We start from the raw sequence: 19,815 nt of genomic DNA on the forward strand, positions 1-19,815 counted from the left end.
GGAGTGGAGCGATGTTCTCTGAAGTGACCTATAATGCCAAATCCAAAGCATGGCTCTGAGTTTGGCAGTTGCAAGTATCTGAAGATAATTTGGGAGATTCTGGAAGTACTACACGTGAAGACAAAAGTACTTTTAGAGTACCTCTAGAGAAATTGGAAGTACTTCAGAAGACTTTCTGCTCCAGACCCCAAAGCAAGGTTGAAAGGAAGATCCATAAAGATGTATGAGCGAGTTTGGTGTGAAAGAACTAGAGTGGAGATATTTTTTTTTTTTTTTTAAATCACTGCTCACAGTGCATGAAGAGCAAAAGTTTATTTTACAAATAGTCAACTTCTCTTGTACTAAGTACTGCTGTATTTTATTTGATCCAGTGTCGTTAAAAGAGCATGCACCAGTTCCTGCTGGGAACTAAGTATTCAACCCGGTCTATTTAGGTGTTTGACTTTACCTCTTTGGGCCTTCCTCCCGGGTTCAGAGCCAGATTGTTGGCGAAGTCCGGCGAGTGGGAAGCAGAAACATTATCATGGCCACTCTGGTAGTGCCCCTCGCTTGTTGTCCGGCGCCTGCCTGTCTCCTGCGTCACCTCCGGGGTCATTCCTCTAGAGCGAACACCTGAAACCCCCGAAATGTTTACTGCAGAACTCAGCATGTGCTTTCCATTAAAGCCTGTGGAACATTTTACAGCAAGCTATACCACAAGCAAACACATATGCACAAACACTCACACCTAAAACTGGTGGAGCCAAGCGTGATTTACTTTTTAGAATCTTACTGGGTAAAAAGAAGACACTGCAGGGTGTAGAAAGTAAAACTATATGATTGGGATGTAGAAAAAAAGTTAATGGGAGGCAGGGAAAAAAGGTTAACTAAATGAGAAAATTAAAAGTGAGGGAAAATGGACAAACCAGAGAAGGAATAGGAGCGATGGCGGTCAGATTGTTGGGATGTCATGCTTTCACTGATGCCCCGAATACGAGCGTTGTATTCTGCTCCAGGGGAGGATATTCAGGTGATGGAGGGGAAGCAGTAGGTGGAGAAGGAGGAGGGGGTGAAAAAAAGGTGCAGGGAAGGAGGCAATAAAACAAAAGGTTTTCCACAGAGATTAAATAAACAAAAAACAGGAGGAAAAGACAGAAAAGGAATCAAAATATAGAAATGATCTCAGAACTATGAGAGATGATGTGTATTTAAACTTTTGATCCACTAGGAGACACCAGAGAGCTTACTTAGGTGAAAGTGCATTTTGAATGCAGATAATGCATGGAAGCTCCTGCATGCTTGGCTATTCTTATTCTCCTTCCCATCTCTGCTGTCACCAGCTCTACTTCGTTTCAGCTGCAGAGCTAATTTTACGAGTCCAGGTCAGTTCTCCAGCACTGCACCCCACCATGAATCTGTAACACAAACTGCTGAAAGCTGCACTGCTCACGTTCTGCTACAGCCCCTGTCAGCATTTTAGAAGCAATCAGGTACCATTTGTATCATTTCTATGACATAAGCTAGAATTCTGCCATCTTCCTAAAACTTGTTTTTTGTGAATATCTTCCTTTTTATCGGTAAACATTAAGAAAAAACAAATCTGACTCTAGAAGGGCTCATACTTATAGTTGAATATAAACCATAACATCAATGTATGTACATTATAAGGACCTCACTTACACTGTAGCTCTTACCTATTACTTTACTTGTCTTAATCTGGAAGAAAACACTCTAATGTGTTTTTATCCCCACTTCGTCCGACATAATCCTGGTCTGTAAAATGAGTGAAGCAGACTCAGTTTGTGGTTCCTAGCAGACCTCCATCTCCATCTTTTACGATATCATACAAAGGCTTATTTATTTCAGTAATCCATCTTAAAAAGAAAACACAAAGAGATATGTGCTTATTTCTGTTCATTCTGATTAGTATGCCTTAATGCTAAATAAAAAACCCAAAATTCTGTTTATCAAAAGACATGATTATTTTACAGTCATTTAAAAAGGTGTTGATAAAGAAAAATATACGAAGCTTAATATTCAAAGCATGCTTTATCCAGGCATATTACTAGTAGGTTTAGTGGTAGGAAACACAGAGGTGGCCTACGGTGCTCAAGCATCAGAGAGAACCGCAAATTTTCCAGAATTAGCTATGAATTGGGGTATCAGCAAGGTTCGACACCTGCTCACAATTTAATGACCATATTTACTGTGTCACATTAGTCTAACCTGTTAAATGACAAACCAGAGACAACAATGCAAACAAGCAGAAGGCAGCTATTGAAGCAACCTTGGGCTGCCAAATGTCTTAGTAGACCTAATTGCTGCCATGCCACACTGCACTGATGCAGTAATTCATGAAGAAACAGTCCGTATTAGGTATTGAGTGCATACAGGGTTCAGTTTGTGCAAATACTTTTAGATAAGCAGATAATTTTATGATAAGAATTCTTTTTAACGGCTATTATATATTGTTCTAATTTTTTGGGTTTTCTTTAGTTGTTTCATCAAAATACTATCTTCATCCAAATGAACAGAAATAAACATTTGAAACAAATCAAATTTGTAGTGAATCTGTATATTTTATACATTTTCTTCAAAATAATTACTGAAATAAATGTATTTTTCAATTATATTCCAATTTATATAAATTCATATATATTGATGTAGTGACGAATCTTCAGTGGTAGTCAGAGTTGCGATAATACAAAAAAAAAAATCACATGTCTAACTTTTTGTTCGTTGCATTATCATTCAAGCTAAGTTTAGAAATTGTTTGCAGACCGGTCATCGTCTATTTGATAGGGTTTCGATAACTGTAAGTACGACAATGTTAACAACAAGATCTTCATCCACCATTTATGTCACCGTCATGGCGCCAACAAAGAAATTGTAAAGCGGTGCTGTTTTAGTCTTACCTTCTTGTTATAATGCGGTCCGGCCCCCTGCGGCTCCCATTGCTCATATACAGGGACCCTGGTATAACCTTTTTTTTTTCTGTAAACAATGTGCCGCGGTGTGACTAATCCCTGTAATTAGTATTGTAATCAAACTTTCTGGATTTGTCACTGGCACCGCATGAGGTGGAAGGAGACGGGACTGGTAGCTGGGCTTCTGGGTCGCTGCATGGGCCAGCGGGGCCCTTTGTTTTTTCAAATGTCCTACAAAACACTGCGTGGTTGCTCTATGGAAAACTTTGAGGGACATTAAATAGAAAAAACTTGTTTCTTCTACACAACAATGATGAAGCCGATCTTTATTTGTGCTTTTCTCAAATAGTGCAGAATAAATGTATAAATATATGATCTTAATAATTGAACTTTATTGATCTCACAATGGATAAATTCACTTCTGCATCTTAACCCATCCCCTTGGGGAGCAGTGGGCTGCCACTGTGTGGCACCTGGGGGTTAAGGGTCTTGCTCAGAGACCCAGAATGGCAGCTTGTAGGAGTTGAACTCAGAACCTCTGGGACCAAAGCTCTGTGCTCTAACCACTAGGCCACCACCCCCCTTTAGATCTTATAACTATAAGTAAACCTAGACATCATGATTTATTTCATGTTTGTTAAAGGATGATGATAAAGGGGAAAAGTTACCTCCAGAAACGTTCAGCACTGTGTTTGGAGCTTCCAGCAGTGTTGCTAAGTCCGCTCATTACCAGCGACTTTGGGTACAGACTGAGGGACTGCTGTTTGTTAGCGGTTAGCAGCTAGCATTAGCTTCCTCAAATTTCCTCATTTATCATTATTTTTCATCTCAGCTGTTAAGATAAACCGATACAACACACAACCTGAGTATTTTAGTTTTTCTGTATCAACAATGAGATTTTCAGTTGATAAAATAGTGAAAAACTCGAAAAGGTCCCATAAGTACCTCTAAAGGGTTAAAAGTTACAGTACTGTTTGTTTTTGTTGGTCTGAAACGTTTGAAGTTGAATTGCTTAATATGGCAATAATCTGTTTTAAGGGGCATCAATCTTGCTTTCTTGTATTAAAATTTCTCTCTGTTACTCCAAGCTTTGCTTGCAATGACTTCTGTTTGAACCCATGAAGGCACACTTACAAGTGACATAAAACTTGCAAATCTTACCAGCAATACGGTGAGCAACCAGGCCTTCCAAATTTAGAGTCTCTTCCTCTGCATCTTGCTCTCTTGGCAAGGGAGAAGAAGACAAATCCTTGGGTTGGGGTGTGAGGGCAGGAAGAGGTGAAGAAGAGGTGCTGTATCCTTGGTAAGGAGATTGCCCATGTGAGTCTGGGGAGTGTGAAACTCTGCTTGTTGAGTTTGTCAGTTTCTGGGGAGACTGCTGGCTAAGATTAGCAGAAGTATCAATGGGGTAGTGGTGGGTTGCTTGACATGTGTGGAGGTAGGGCTCAGGAGTGTGTGTTGGGGTGGTGTTCTGGTATTGGTAGCTAGAATTGGACCTTTGGGGGGAGCATGTTGGAGACTCTGTGACAGGACTCTGGTTTGGCACTGGAACCCTCCCAGCTGTCCGTAGTGGCTGATGATAGGTATTGTTCACTGATCCAGAGTTGTAGCCATGGATGGCAGAATCCCCTTGGTAGGATGGCCTAGCCAGGGTCTGGGAAAAGGGTATTTGGGATGAACTGAGGGTGTTATCTCCAGGAGGTGCACTGTGCGACTTAGACATGTGTGAGTTAATTGGATCTAAATCAAGCATCAGCATGTTTAGTGCCTCTATGGACTGCTCAATGTCTCGCTGTGAGGCTGAGGTTGGGAAATGAGGCAGGCTGTGGGTCGACTGAGGAGGAGGCCCAAAGGGATCATCTGGAAGACTATGCTGGTGCCAGTGGTTAAGACCTCTTTGAACTGCTTCTCGACTGCTGGTGCTCCTCTCAGGGGCCTTGGGCATTATTTTAGGGTTGGTCTCAGGGCTACTGGGTGGCTGATTACCGAAGGACTGGGAACGGTACATCCCTCCTCCATTTTGGTAGTTGTTGTATCCCCCCTGGGGCGAAGGTGAGTCTACGGACCTTTCCTGCATTGCTGTAGGAGTTCGCACTCCATGCACAGGCATTTCGTTCAGCTGTTCCCCAAGAACGTTTCTCTCAAGATATAGGCCGTCGTTCTGGCCACTAACTGGTGTTTGTGATTGGTAGTAGAGGCTAGCTGGTGTTGCCTGACCCTCTAATGATGAGAGGGTACCCAAACTATCCACACTATTGCCCTCTTGGCTATTAGGAAGCTCGTCATCAAGGATATCGGTTTCACGCTCCTCTGTTGATGGTGCCCCAAGAAGCCTGGTATGGGCCCCGTTGACATGCACCTGTGCTGGAACAAGGTGGCGAACCCCTCCCCCTGGACTGGTAGATGTGGACAGATAAGCCTGTCGCTGATTTGGTGGCTCAAGGCCGCTTAAAAGCTGGTTTAATTCTCGTTTCTCATGTGGGCTAAGTGTTGGGTGGGCTGTTGTTGGGTTGTTGTGACCTGCAGCTGTGTGCAGGGAATGGCTGTGCTCATCAGTGCGATCAGTCTTGACAGATGCGGTAGAGTTGCCTGAGTCACTGCTCACAGAAAGTGTATGATCTACAGCAGGGAGGGAAGTGTGTCCTGCCACAGGAAGGGACTGCTCAGTCTTTTGAAGATGATGGTTAGATTGCTGCAATGAACTCTCTGTATTTGTCAAGGGGTTTTCACGGACTGGAAGGCCATTGATGGTAACAACTCCCTCCAAAGAGTCTTTCTTTCGGACCCGGGCATAAAGACTTCCATCAAGTGGACCTTGAGTATGACCAACATCTGAAAGAACCAATACATAAGATTTAATCATACATAAAGTAGATGTCAACGACAACAACTACAGCCATATACATGAGGTGTTACAATTGTTCATACCAGAAGCATAGTTACCCCCCTTTGTATCCCACTTTTACAAACCAAAGGTTCTGCATGCATTCTCTCTACTAGCAACACAACCCCTTTAGCACTATTAATAGCCAATTCGTAAGGGTAAATCTCTTGTCATGTTGTGTCAACACCACCCATAGAGGCCAACATGAAACAGTAAGAGTCCTGCCCTACAAATGGAAACAATTTATACAGTTTCAGATTGAATGTCTACAAATAGACTTGGAGAGGAGAAGGAATAATTTTTAGGTTGATTTCTGGTTGCTAAAATACATGCTAACAGATATGTATTGAGCTAGGTTTTACTTCAGAAAATAAAATTCAGATTAAATACATTCTATTTTAGTGGTAACATCAGAAACCCTATTCCTATAATTAAGTATAAAACCAACAGTGGCTTCCTTTTTCCAGGATGCATTTTCAAAGTGACACAGACAATATGTATGACATTGACTGGCTCATATATGGGATGTTACCCCATATGATTGAGCGACTCCACCTGAGGCCAGATGGTGGATCACTCTGACTGCAGTTATTTCAAAACCCATGTCAACAACAAACCCTCTGGTGCAGCAAAAAGAATGAGAGGGCATGAAAGTAGGCAATAAATGTTCCTATGGTTGCTTTAAATGTTACTCATTATATAAGTAGTAAATGTTGGATTCAATTACATTTTCTTTGGAATAGTAAGATTTGGTTCACCACATTATGCACTAATAAAAACCAGAACAAAGAATCTTCATCATAAAAAGAACTAAATTTGGATTATAGCATATATAAATTGCAATAATGATTCCTCATAGTAATAAATTCAATAGAAACATCCGTCTTACCTGTACTAAGTGAACTTGTAGGTCACTGTATAATAAATATGTTTTAAAAATGTCCTCATCTTGAAGCAGACTGAACATTAGTCTATTCGGTTTCTCTCTCCGTTCTTTCTGAGTCACTTCCTACCAACATCTAACATGTGCTCTCCAAGAGAGAGGTGGGACTCTCTGAAGCTGCCAAGAGGGGTGAGCTGGCACTTGCTGATGATTTCTTACTGTTCTCGGCAGAAGGGGAGGGGACTCCAACATCGTAACCACATCCAGCAATACTCAGCTGTCCAGAGAGATATGCTGGTATGGACAAACTACAATTCCCACACCAGCGCCATTGGGGGTTCCCTTTACCACATGTCAATAAAAGCTAATTAATTTGGCACTTGCCTTTTTTCTTTACCTCTAATATATGGAAATTGAAGTTTGATACTTTGTACAATTTAGGTATAAGAACTATTTTCCATTAGTTGACTTCTTAGTCTGACTGTCTCCAGCTCATTCTGACCTTTAGCAGAAGAGGCCATGTCCTTGTTCTTGCTTGTAAAAAAGAGCTTTAATAGCTTTTAAGCTTTAAGAGCTCAGTCTAAAGAGAGACAGACGGGAAAAGAAATTCACTAAATTGCAGTGTGCTAATCTGTTAAGTAGAATTGGTGCAGTGAAATCCTATTGGTTATTTTCCCTGATAGCTATATATTTTCAAAATTAAAGTAAAAAAGGGTAAGAAGCTGTCGTTATTTATCTGGTTTATCTCCTCTGAAAAGCTTAGTTTGTTTATCAATTTAGCCTTAAGCATGATAAAATCTCTACATTGTGTTATAAAATAAATGTATATATAGGTGGGGTGGGGTTAGAGAGGGCCTGGCTTGGTTTGTAGGCCATCGCCCCTGGTTCCTGGGGGGCCTGTGCCCAGGCTCTCTTCTGCTGCCCTCTGGGTGGATGCGTGGAGTCCCTGTTTTAGGCTGCCTGGCCTCTGTGCCCCCTCTGGGACTGCTTGTTTCCTGGGTTTTGGGAACCTCTCTGCTTGGTTCTGATCCCTGGAGGGGGATGATGGTGGCTTTCTACACCTATTACTAAACACAATCCATGCCTACACCACCTATTTTGCTGGTTAATACACACACATGCACTCATAATATAGTAGCTGTGTTGACCTGTAGTTCTCTCCATAAGTGCGAAACGTTCAATTCAACTTCAATTCAATTTTAAATATATAGTTCCAATTCATGATACATGTCATCTCAAGGCACTTTCCAAAGTCAAATTCAATCAGATAATACATATGTTTTGTTCCATATGCTTGCTGTTGGTGCCGTTGCTGTCTGTTTTTTTTGTTTGTTTTTGAATGGCTGATCTTTAGGGTCAATAGACACATCATTTAACCAATAGAGCTACACTGGTATAAATATTTTTGGTGAGAATATTCTGGCAATAAAGAAACTCCAGGTTGCTTTGACTATCTTGGGATGAATTTACCTCAGTTTAGTTCAGTCAAACTGAAATTGATGCAGTTGACATTATTTGGGTAAATTCATGCTGAACTTATTTACACTTAAGGCAAGGCTCAGATCGTATTCAACTGGTGCAGTCAAGTTACTCAGTGTTTTATTATGAACTGAGAAACATAATGTTATTAGTGAACAAATTAAATAACAATTAAAAATATTTATTTACTTTTCTAGAAATTTCTTAGCTGCAGCTGCTGGCCACTTTTAGATGTCTGCATTATACCAAAATCTCTAATTTGAATAGTTTTGTTTGGTAGGAATCAAAGGGATGAGCTATTTGAACAGAAACCTATAGTTTCCAAAACATTTTTAAATGTGGCATTAAATCCTGAAAGCACTCCTGCCACCTATTTTATGTAATGATCAAGATCATGAATGACATAAACAAGCGGCAAACAACCATTAGGATAGGACAAATACCTTTCCTCTGCTGTAAGTACATAGCTGCTTCCCAGCTCAAATTAGATCAGTTGACTCACAGAAGCTCTGCCAGCAATACATGTTTCCCTTTATAGTGAATGAGTGTAACATCTACAACATCTTTGTGTTTCAGAGGACTAGCGCTACATGTACCAGTGTTCATTTAAAATTCAGAACAATCCAAGCCAGTTGAGTTCAAATTAAGAAATTTTTCATTCACACACACCCATCAGTATTTAAAGTACATAATGAGGACCGTGCCTTGACTTCCATTCATTTTCAAGTCTTGCTATGGCTTAACCCTAACTAACCAGTATATATCTAATCCTAACCCTAAACCTGATTGACCTAATTGACACCCAACCACTAGCTTCCCAAAAAAGTGACAAAAAGTCTCCTCACCTTATATCAAAGTCCTTACTTTACAAGTAAAGTGTGCAAAACATTTTCTCACTCAGCTGCAAGTACACACACACACACACACACCTGTGTGATTCTACATTCTTTCATGTGACAGGTGCTTTCCATTTTTGTGCAATAGTTATTTATTATACTGTGACATGTTCACAAACTCCCAACATGGTTGCATAAGTGTGTTTTTCATAACCTGAGGGGCCATTAAAAAATTGTTTTAACATTAGTAGTCAATGTTTTATTGCAAACAGGCCATGTTCTACTGATACCTCAAAGTTTTTTAAAGACTGATAACTTTAAGATTTTTGATACACTTAAGCCAAAAGTGCCTTTACAGGAAGACAGATGCATATAAAAAAATAAACACATGTAACATTTTTGCTGAGATAAAATGGGCCCACGTGGTAGATCTAAATCCCAGCTAGGTAAATAAGCTATACTTATTTTATTGGATGCGGTTTTTGATTTCATGTTTGCATGCATGCTAATAAAATATACGAACACCCACATAATATCCATAATATCAGTGGTTCTGCAGAGATCTCTAAAAATTGATCCAGAAACAATTTAAGATCAAACTTTAATAAGGAAGAGAAATGGATTCTCAAATCATTGATTACTTTAGAGATATTAAAATAATAATTTTTTCTGTTTTGGTCATACTAATACTGAAGGTCCAAAATAAATTTATTTTCTCCCATTGCTCTCTTGGGAAAAACTTTATCTTACAAAAAAAAATTAAGAGTTACAAATAATACATTTTTAATTCTTAAATTTAATGTCATATTTAATGTCTTGCAGCAGTTTGCAGCAAACTGTTCACCAACAAATACACATGGAGACACTGTCTGGGAACGTCTGAATATCTCGCAGCAGGATATTACATTCACTGTGACAGCTTTCATACAACTGTGACACACCAGCACCGGAACATGGGGTGGGCTTAAAATTTTGAGTTTCTGAGAAATATTCCAGATGACTGATTTAAATGTGATGCTTAAACTGATGTTGCTGATCTGACTTAAACCTAAAAGAAGGATCTGCAAAAGAATTACCAATAATCTCTCAATCTTCATTTTTATTGGCCGAGCAAGAAAGAGAAGCATTCCTGTGGCAGATGAGATGACAGCCCATTGGTGAAAAAGCTGTCTTGGTTGCTATATCAGTGACTGGCACAAGGACAACTTTTGCGGTTTTATATATGTCGTGTCTGCCTCCCGGCATATCTGTCACAGTCCAGCTGTCAGGGTATGAGGTGACGTGACGCAACTATGTCCAAGTCCGTCTCTGAGATTCCTCTCAGGATGATGTCACCCATCCATCCGTCCGTCTGTCTGTCTGTCTGTCTGTCACCTAAGTGGCTGTCATAAAACCTTATCTGTCTGACTGTCTGTTAGTAATTTTCACACCACTTCTTTCTTTTAATAGCAACAATGCTGTGGAGTCGAGAAAATTATGAGATCCAACAGAGGTGGATCTCATAATTTTGCCCTTGTAGGTCTTGCTGGCCCCTGAGTGAAGGGATTTCTTTTCACAATGCGTCGGTCCATCCATTCATTCTTCTTTCACTTACAAGGGTCGCTGGTCATAACATCACACTGCATTTGTCAGCTGTCTACCTACATGGCGCGCTGTTGTCCACAGCTTTCTGGGAGCTTTGAAGAACCAAATTTGCCCCGAAGAAACATACATCTATTGCCCACTTTAGGTATAGTATCTCAACACCAATTTGAAAAAAAATTAAAATACAGGTTACATCCAAAATCAGAGCTGCCTTCAGGTAATATTTGATTCTTTAAACACAATCTGAAATTAAATTTTAAACCAAACATTTTATATTTGAAGGTCAAAAATGACAACCTCGGGTAGATTTACTTATGTATACCTGAGAGCAATTTAAAACAACTGATTTCATTCGTACTTTAAACTGTACATTTAACTCCACAGGTTTTGCCTGACAGCTATAGTTTCCCATTGAGCAATACAGTCTATACATAGACTTCATTTAGACATGACTCATTGTTTTGACTGTATGCAGCTCTGATTTGGACCCTTGAATTTGTGTCTAAATTTAGACCTAATTTAAGCACTTTAACCCTTTCACCTTCATTTTACACAGGCCACTGAAAGTGTTTTGTGTTAGAAGCCTTGCCATAGTTTCATATTTTCTTGCAATGCAACGATCCCACTGGAAAATGTTAGGAAATAGCATTGACAAAATCACTGGTAAATAAGATAAAATGAAACTAAAGTGTTTTTGTCATGCTTTTAGAGGTTAATCACGTTCATCAATGTATGTTTTTTTTTCTGTGTACTGTAGTGTAGTTTCAGAAGGTGGTTACCCTGGTTCCAGCTTCCATTGCAAAAAAGTCTCCCGATTGCAATATCTTCATTAGATCCAGATTGAAGGCAACATCAAATAGGCTGATCACAGTAATGTTATATTGACTTGTTTTTTTGAGTGTGTGTGTGTGTGTGTGTGTGTGTGTGAGGGGGCGGGGTTGTAAGGACAGTTTTTCTTAATTTTACCAGTGAAGTGAGGACTTTTTAGGGTTAGGTTTAGGCCATAGAAAGGCTTGAAAATGAATGGAAGTCAATGAAAGTCAAAGCACCGTTCTCACTTTGTATTTTAAACAATGATATATGTGTGTATGTGTGTGGAGACGGCTGAGCTTACCCGTAGAAATAAATGTGTTGATGATGATATGAGTTTGTAACCTGGAGGTGTGTTTGTAAGTGTGGTGAGAACGGTAGAAAGCCTGGCATCCACAGCACCAAGGAACAACAAACAGCAGGTGGACTTGGCCCCAGAAGGCCATAGATGCCCCATGCTGCCAAACAAAAAGCATCACCCAAAGAGCTATATGTCCTACACAGAGGTAGGTTGCCAGCATGGCACATGAGCATCAGCCCCCAGAACAAAGAGGCACAGAGTGAGACCTAGACACAGGGTACCTCAACCCAGCCACACCGTCACCCCCCGGCCAGTCAGGCCAAGCCTATGGTTGTTGGGTACTGTAGTTTTTGGCTATATTTTTTTTCTTACACTGTCCTTGTTGCCCCCCTCCATGGTTGACATCAGTTTGTACATAACACCTTGACAAAAAAAAATCAAGGGTTGGATGTCAAGGGAGGATTTATATGTATAAAGCTTCCCTTGGTAAAGCAAATATGTTTGACATCACTACCGCAGCCAGAACACCATTCTGCTTGCTGTATATGACAACAACAACAACAAAAAAAAAACAGATTTGTATTAATTTGGTATTGTGAGGCCTGTTTCTGTAACAAATTCCCCAGGAAACTTGTACAAGTACAAGCATTATAAAGTTTTTGGAATACTTGAATATTTTAAATAAAAATCTGGTGGCTGTTACCAGGAAACTGAATGCTGTAATAAGAAAATATTTTAATTTCAAACAGTTTTACCAGGTGGAACATTTTGGTGGGCTTTACATTCCTATATGATTCCAACAATGACAATTAGCTTTATTCTATCCCTGCTAATACACATTTACATTTTGGCTGCTGAAAGACTAGATCTAATGTAACTGCTTTATAAGCCAAGGCATGTTAAGGCAGAAAAATTGCTTAGTTGTTACAGTAAAAATCTCTTCTAAGTTTCTCCAATAAAACTATCATGTTTGCATATGGTGGAGAATACATGAACTGTATCTTATATTTTACAGTTCCCGTTGAGCAGTGTGTTTTTCTGGCTGGACAGCAATTCCTTGAACGTGATATAATCTGAAATTAGGTATATAAGGAGGTCTTACTACCTTATAGCAATTATTACCTACTTTAGCTAAAATGGCTTCAGTGGGATGCTTCTTGTAGACACCTACCAGTCATTGACATAAGTCTGAGGGAAGTTTGCCCCGCCCCTCCCTTTTAACAGTGAGATGTTTGAGGGAGTTATTTCAGATACACCCCACAGCATCTCAATGAGATAAAGATGTGAGCCAGATTTATGGCCAGTTCTTGGTGGATTTACTGGTACATTTTTGGGTTATTGTTAAGGTTGCAAGTACCTGTTGTGCTTAAACTTTCATTTTTTTATAGATGGTCTCACATTCTCAAGACTCTCTGATACATGGTAGAATTTCTAGTCTTCTGGCCAAGTTGTGCTGCAGTAAAGCATTTGCAAACCATGATATTTCATTACTCATGCCTTGCAGTAGGTGCGAGGTACTTTTCTTGTTTTATGCCAAACATGTCCATGTTTTTGGTGTTAAAATAATTAAAATAATTTATTGTTCCTGAAGTTATGGTCATTGTCAACCTTCTCACTCATAAGTTTTGTCTAACTATCATGTTTTTCTTTGAAAACAAGGGTTTCCTCCTTGCACACCTCCTATGAAAGGTAAAGCTGGCCATGAACTTTCATACCAACAGTAGAAAGAGCACAGAGAGTCCTATTTTGCCATCTGACTGTATACCAGAAAATATGTTGAAGTGCTGTAGTGCTTCTTATCTTTAAAAATTGCATTAACTCAATCTCAGTCTAGTTATAAAAAAACATGCATTTCAATATAGTTTCATGAAAAGGACAGAAAGAGAGGAAGCAAGACAGTACACAGGCATGCTGACATACAGTAACAAAACGGAAGCATTTGGAGGGGGTTGGCGGGGCTTCTAGGAGTAAGACATTAACCTGCAATTTTTATGGATAACTAAAGACTATAAATGTTCCTGCAGTCGACTCAATCGTACCACTACATTTAGCATTTTTTTCCCCCATTATTCAATAAAATCCAAAATCTCCCAGTCCTCCATTCCCACAGCCCTAGGTCTCTGCAGTGCACATGTACTTACCAATCAGCAAGCCTAATAGTTTTGGCGAACCCAAATTGCAGCCTGCTCATAAAATGTTCCACACTCAAATTGCTTGCTCCATGACTCATTTGGTACCATATAGGCGCCAAACACAGGATGCAGCATTGCCAAGGAAACACAATAAACAGACAAACAGGCTCCAGTCTGTTCAGAAAGTGAAACTCCTAACAGTTTAAAGAAAGTATTTTCTATACAGAATACAAAGTAATCTAACTTTTAAATGTTTTTTACATTTGTACACTGAAAGCAAACAATTAAATAAAACATATGAGTTAACTTACACTCACCTATTAGTGTAACAGTGATTGTTCAGCTCCACTTCATTATTCTTTTATGTCTTATTTATTAGACGGTATCTCCGAACTTCAATGTATCGTAAGAAAACGTCCTCACGTAAAACATGAAAATTTGAAATAGCCTGCTCTCTTTCCCCTCGCAGCCTCGCTGTCCCTCGTCTCTCACTATTCGTCTCTGTCTCTGTGCAGCTATTCGAGACATGTTTGAGGGCTCAGCCCCAGCCAAATATGGGCAGAGGGCGGTAAACAAGGAGCACAGCCTCCCTGCACCATCACTGATTTACTGCACACACACACACACACACACACCACACACACACACACACACAATCAAAGTGTATATTTCTGCCCTTATTCAGACTTTGTATTGACTTCCATTACTTTTAGTAATTTAACTTATACCTAAGCCTGACCATTACCAGTAGATTCCTAGCCTCAACCTTAACCTACACATAATTCACACCATAGCTCTAACCCTTACCTCTTATCCAGAAATTGTGGGTGTCCGGCATTAGGAAGGAGCTTTGATGCCTATAAGCCACATTGTCATCAGAAGGTTAGTAAATTTACTGGAAAGGGTCCTAAATAGGTTACATAAGCAAGCGCACAAACACGGACACACACCTTGTGTTAAGAACCTGCTTATTTCTTGTAGAAAAGAAAAGAAAAGAACTGGATGCATTTGCAGATGTAGCTTGCGTAAGTATAAGTAATTATTTATAAAAACTAAACAAAACAATACCACAAATTTCATTCGGTCCATTTAAAGCAGGGGTGATTTTATGGACTAAAATTTCCAACCACTACCCATTTGGATTCAAATAGAGAGCTAGTCAAAGTGAAAACTGGAGTTAAGATTTTAGAAAAGCGCTGTAAAAGCAGTGGAAGGAACTTCAGCCTTGAGCTACGTTCATAGGATAACACAGTCCTTTTTTTTGGGGGGGGGGGGGGGTAGTGGTTAGAGCAGCACACTTGCACTCTAAGAAGGTTCGATACCCGCAGACTACCACTGTGGGTCCCTGAGCAAGACCCTTAGCCCCAGATTGCTCCCCGGGCGTGGCGATTTGCTTGTGGCTGTAGTGAACAAACGCCTCTGAGTCGCAAGCACCGACCTTCTGAACCTTCTGACCTCCAGGTCGACAGCTGCTGCCAGACTACAGGACAATGGCAACACATAAACTGAACTGTGCACACAAACATCTTTGTTTAATGTACATAGTGAGGACCGTGCCTTGTCTTCCATAGACTTCCATTCATCCTCAAGCCTTACAAGGGCAGACGTGTAGGCAGGGGCGGTTCTAGACCAAATTTACCAGGGGGGCCAAAGTGGGGCCAGTGTTTTTTTCACAGGGGCACAGAACAAAATTTTTTAAAAACAATAAAATGGCAATATTTAACTGTGTAATAATAGTAAGTGAGCCATTTGTGGCTCTGGAACTGCAGGTTTCAGACACCTGATCTAGCAGTTGAAAACTTTGCCCCCTGCTCAGTACAGCTAAAGCTAAACGTGAAACATCTTAAGTTTTAAATTCTTTTTAGAGTAAAGCTGTATAGGTAAAAAATAATATTGGTCAAAGTGACCAATCAGTTATGGTTTCTTTGCCATTGCAAATAATTATGAGAAGTTTATTTAACATAATGCTTTTAGTACAGGGGCCATAACAGGGGCCAGGGCCATTTCTACAGGGGCATGGGCCCCTGTTGGCCCCTGTCTAGAACCGCCCCTGCGTGTAGGCCAGATAGTTTCACACGATCCAACCTGTCACCATTTAGTGTTGATTCAAGCCTTTCTAACCCTGACCTTAACATTTATGGGTTTATACCTCACCCTAACCTAAAACTAACTGACACATAGTGTTAAACCTAACCATAATAGAAGTGAGGACAGACAAAAGATCCTCAGTTACATGAAAGTGCTTTAATAGTAAAATGAGCAAAAAGGGTTCTCGCTCGGCTACAAGAACACACACACACGCACACACACATATCCTTGTTTAAAATACAAAGTGAGAACCATGCTTTGACTTCAATAAACTTCCATTCATTTACAAGCCTTTCTATGGCCTCACCCTGACCCTAACCTACACCTAATCGAGTTGCAAGCAGGGTCCCAAATTAAATGCGAGTAAATTTCCCGTTTGGCGAGTGAATTTCAGAGGGCTAGCCGCCACATGCCGAGTAAATGTTTGTACCAAATAAATTAAAAATAACAAGCCTTTATTCAGAACCAGTCATGGCTGCAGGCTGGATTAGAAAACAGTTCTGCTAACCAGATTCAGTCTTAAACGCCAATTAGTATGTTTCTAAGTTTCGTTCCTATTTATTCTGCATTTTTTTAACTACGTGTGCTGTGTTTCTGTGCTTCGTCGCTCTTACTGCCCCCCGCCCCCCTTATCAGCGGCCAGCCTTCAAAACGTGAATCACTACGTTAAATGTCCTTCCACTCAAACCAAAATGTCCCAATTGAAATCAATAGGAGAGTCAGTAGCGGTTTTTCATGCTCTTGTTTTTAACGACACAGAACCAGTGGTGCTTCAGTGGGCGTGGTTACTTGCGCTTGAATTCAGGTGTGCAAAATTACGTTACATGTAATTTAGGTGCGCACTTTTAAGGGTCATTTTAAGGAACTTGTAACATCAGGGGCTTTAGCTCAGACCCATTTTTCCTTCTCTTCCCTCTACCCTTTCCAGTCTTCATTTATGCATTTTCCCCACTGTTTATCCAGCAGCTGGATCGGCGTAAAGACGCAGCGCGAACCCCTGCCTGCTTTAAGTGTTGCAGCTGAGGGAAAATGTTGGACCATAGGCTTGATGAAACTCTGCCTCATTCACAAATGAGACCAACATGGATAGAATAATGATAATCTGTAGTGTTTTTTATTGCCTGGATGTGAATATGATAATTCATATTGTGCCTTTTATAATAAACTTAATATTTTCCTATCAAAGGTAGGAAACAAAGATTTCTCTTCCAGGGTCCAGTCAGCTATGCCCCCCCCAAAATTAACATAATCTCACTCTTAATATTTGGTAAAAAATTGAGAGGTCTGGTGAGGATTAATATTTTGGCCGGTAAAAAATATGCCTGGCCGGTTGATTTTTACATCTACCAGCCAACTTGGCCGGTGAATCGGGAAGTTAATTTCGGACACTGGTTGCAAGTACTGGAACACACACACACAGACATAAAGTGTATTTTGCATAAACATTGCATATACAGTGCTGTGGAAAAAGTGTTCCCTCCTACAGATTACTTTCTTTCTCTCATCTAAATGTTAACATGCCATATTGATATTAGGAAAGTATCAGCTGAGTAAATACTAATTTCATTCACTGAGAAAAAAAAAGTGTGATCCAAACCAACCTGGTCATAAATGACAAAAATTGTTGCCCCCAAATCTAACCTAGCTGGTTGTGTCACCCTTGGCAGCGACAACTGCCAGTAAGTATTTATAAGAACTGAAGCCTTTTATATCACTGTGGATAAATTTTGACCCCACTCTTCTTTGGCAAATAGTTTTAAACCAGTCACACTGGAGGGTTTTCAATCATGAATCATCTGTTTAAGATCATTTAACAGCATTTAAATTAGATTTAAGTCTGACTTTGCATAGACCACCCCATTCAGAGATGGAATTACTGGTGTGCTTTGGATCATTGTTTTATCTGCTTAACCCAAATGTGCTTGCACTTAAGGCGACAAAATGATGGATGTGTTGAGGAAGCAAGCAGCAAAAGACCAACACCACACCTCCACTACCATGATTAACTGTTATAATGATGTTTAGTTTTATACCTTTCTTGACACACCTTCAAAAAAGATTCACTTTTGATTAGTCAGTTTACACAATGTTTAAACAAAAGTCTTGAGGATGTTTTGGCATATGTTTTCTTGATTCTCATCCTGTTTTTCAATTTCTTTAGATCGGGGCCTGATCTTTTGCATTTTCAAACTATTTTGTATACTTCATGATCTCAAACCTGTTCTATTAAAGTGGTAAATTAATTCTACAAGTTAGACACAAATCAGGCCAGGATTTAACTAGTTAATTTGAATAATTATGTGGTTAATCAAAGTTAATTTAGGATTTATCAAATTGGTTATTTTCTATTTTCACATAGTGGGTATGGATAGGTTTTTCACCTTAATAAATGAAATTATCATTTAAAATAGCCTTTTATATTTGATCTTATTCTATGATCTGAAACACGAAAGTGAGACAAAAAAAAAACTGATCTCCAATGAGACATATACCTTATGTACTGTAGAAATAACACTGACTCCTAGAGGCCAGCCATGCTAATGTTAAAATAGAAAAATAGAAATTTTAACCAAAGATCTATCCCAGTGAGAATTTAACCCTCAAAACCCAATGAGGTTCAGTCGTTCCATCAAGCTGAAACTTCTTGCTCTCCAACCATGCAGACCCTTTAAAGCAGGGGTGTCAAACTCATTTTGGTTGAGGGACCGCATACAAGAGGGCCACACGAGTTAACTCATTGCAAGATTAAATAGAACTAATAAATGTGGACTTGTTGTTGATTTTTGTATTGAGTTAATTTCACTTTTACACAATATATTATGAATAACCTCAGCGTTTTTAAGAAAAGTATGTGCAATTTCAACAATACTTTTACTCAGTTAAACATTTACTTGTGCATTATGCATAAGAACTGATCACAGTGATTATACAATGTTGAAAAACATTTATTCACATTTTTTGGAACATAAAAACACCGTCCTGCATGACAAAATACATCAAACAGATAAAAATTAAGAATGATTTAAATTTTTTCCACACCTGAAGCTTAATCTGCTAATTAAAACACAGCGCCTCTCGTGGACAATATAGGAACTGCATATTTTCAATTAAACGAAGTACATGTTTTTTTCAACAATTGTTTTATCATTCTCTTCCTTTTATCTTGTCCACTTGTGAAAGTCAAATCTGATGAGCTCTTTGTGGCATCTTATTGCCACATTGCCAGACAGAACACTGAAAAAAAAAAATAAAAAAAAAAAAAATATATATATATATATATATATATATATATATTTTATATATATATATTTTTTTTTTATATAATGATAATGCACTTAGCCCCAGGGCCGGACTAAATTGTTCGGCGGGCCGGATCCGGCCCGCGGGCCGAATGTTTGACACCCCTGCTTTAAAGTAAACACGTCAGCATTCTTTAAATGAAGTCTGATGAGGGATATATTGATATACTAAGTTGTTGCTTGTAAAAACAGGCCCCTTTCTCATTGTAGTTTATTCATTTTACACAGAGTATTTTACCTCCCATGATATATGGAAGCAGGAAATCAATATTCATGAAAACTCTCTTCTGCAGTTATATTTAATTGTTTCTTTGGCTTCTTCTGAATACCACATCTTTCAAAACCAGTGAGCACACTTGCTCCAGAGTCTATCTAAACCTTGCGAAAAGAGATGCCATTTTTCTGTGCCAGGCTTGCCTCACCATCTATGTCCTAGCGTCCAAGCATAACAGCAAAAATTGCAATCAGTGTAATGAATACGCCGACAGAGTTTTTTTTTTTTCTTGCTCCTGAGAACACTGCAGCATGCACAGTTAGAACCGAACTTGCAATCCTGGCATTTCTCATTGACCTTCTTTGCAGCATGGCAATTACCTTAACGGCTCTCTGGGGA

The 19,815-nt window shown here is 39.4% G+C and overlaps 1 protein-coding gene across 1 annotated transcript in view; it reads right to left on the reverse strand.

The window, feature by feature from the left end:
* Positions 1–19,815, reverse strand: part of LOC118556071 (tensin-like) — a 60,088-nt gene that overhangs the window by 22,873 nt on the left and 17,400 nt on the right. The window contains exons 13-15 of the mRNA XM_036127826.1: positions 4,068–5,738; positions 906–986; positions 449–612 (exon numbers count right to left, since the gene is read on the reverse strand). Coding sequence (XP_035983719.1) covers positions 449–612; positions 906–986; positions 4,068–5,738 — 1,916 coding nt within the window. The remainder of the gene's footprint in view (positions 1–448; positions 613–905; positions 987–4,067; positions 5,739–19,815) is intronic.

This window comes from Fundulus heteroclitus, chromosome 24 (assembly GCF_011125445.2).
Source record: "Fundulus heteroclitus isolate FHET01 chromosome 24, MU-UCD_Fhet_4.1, whole genome shotgun sequence".
Taxonomy (NCBI): domain Eukaryota; kingdom Metazoa; phylum Chordata; class Actinopteri; order Cyprinodontiformes; family Fundulidae; genus Fundulus; species Fundulus heteroclitus.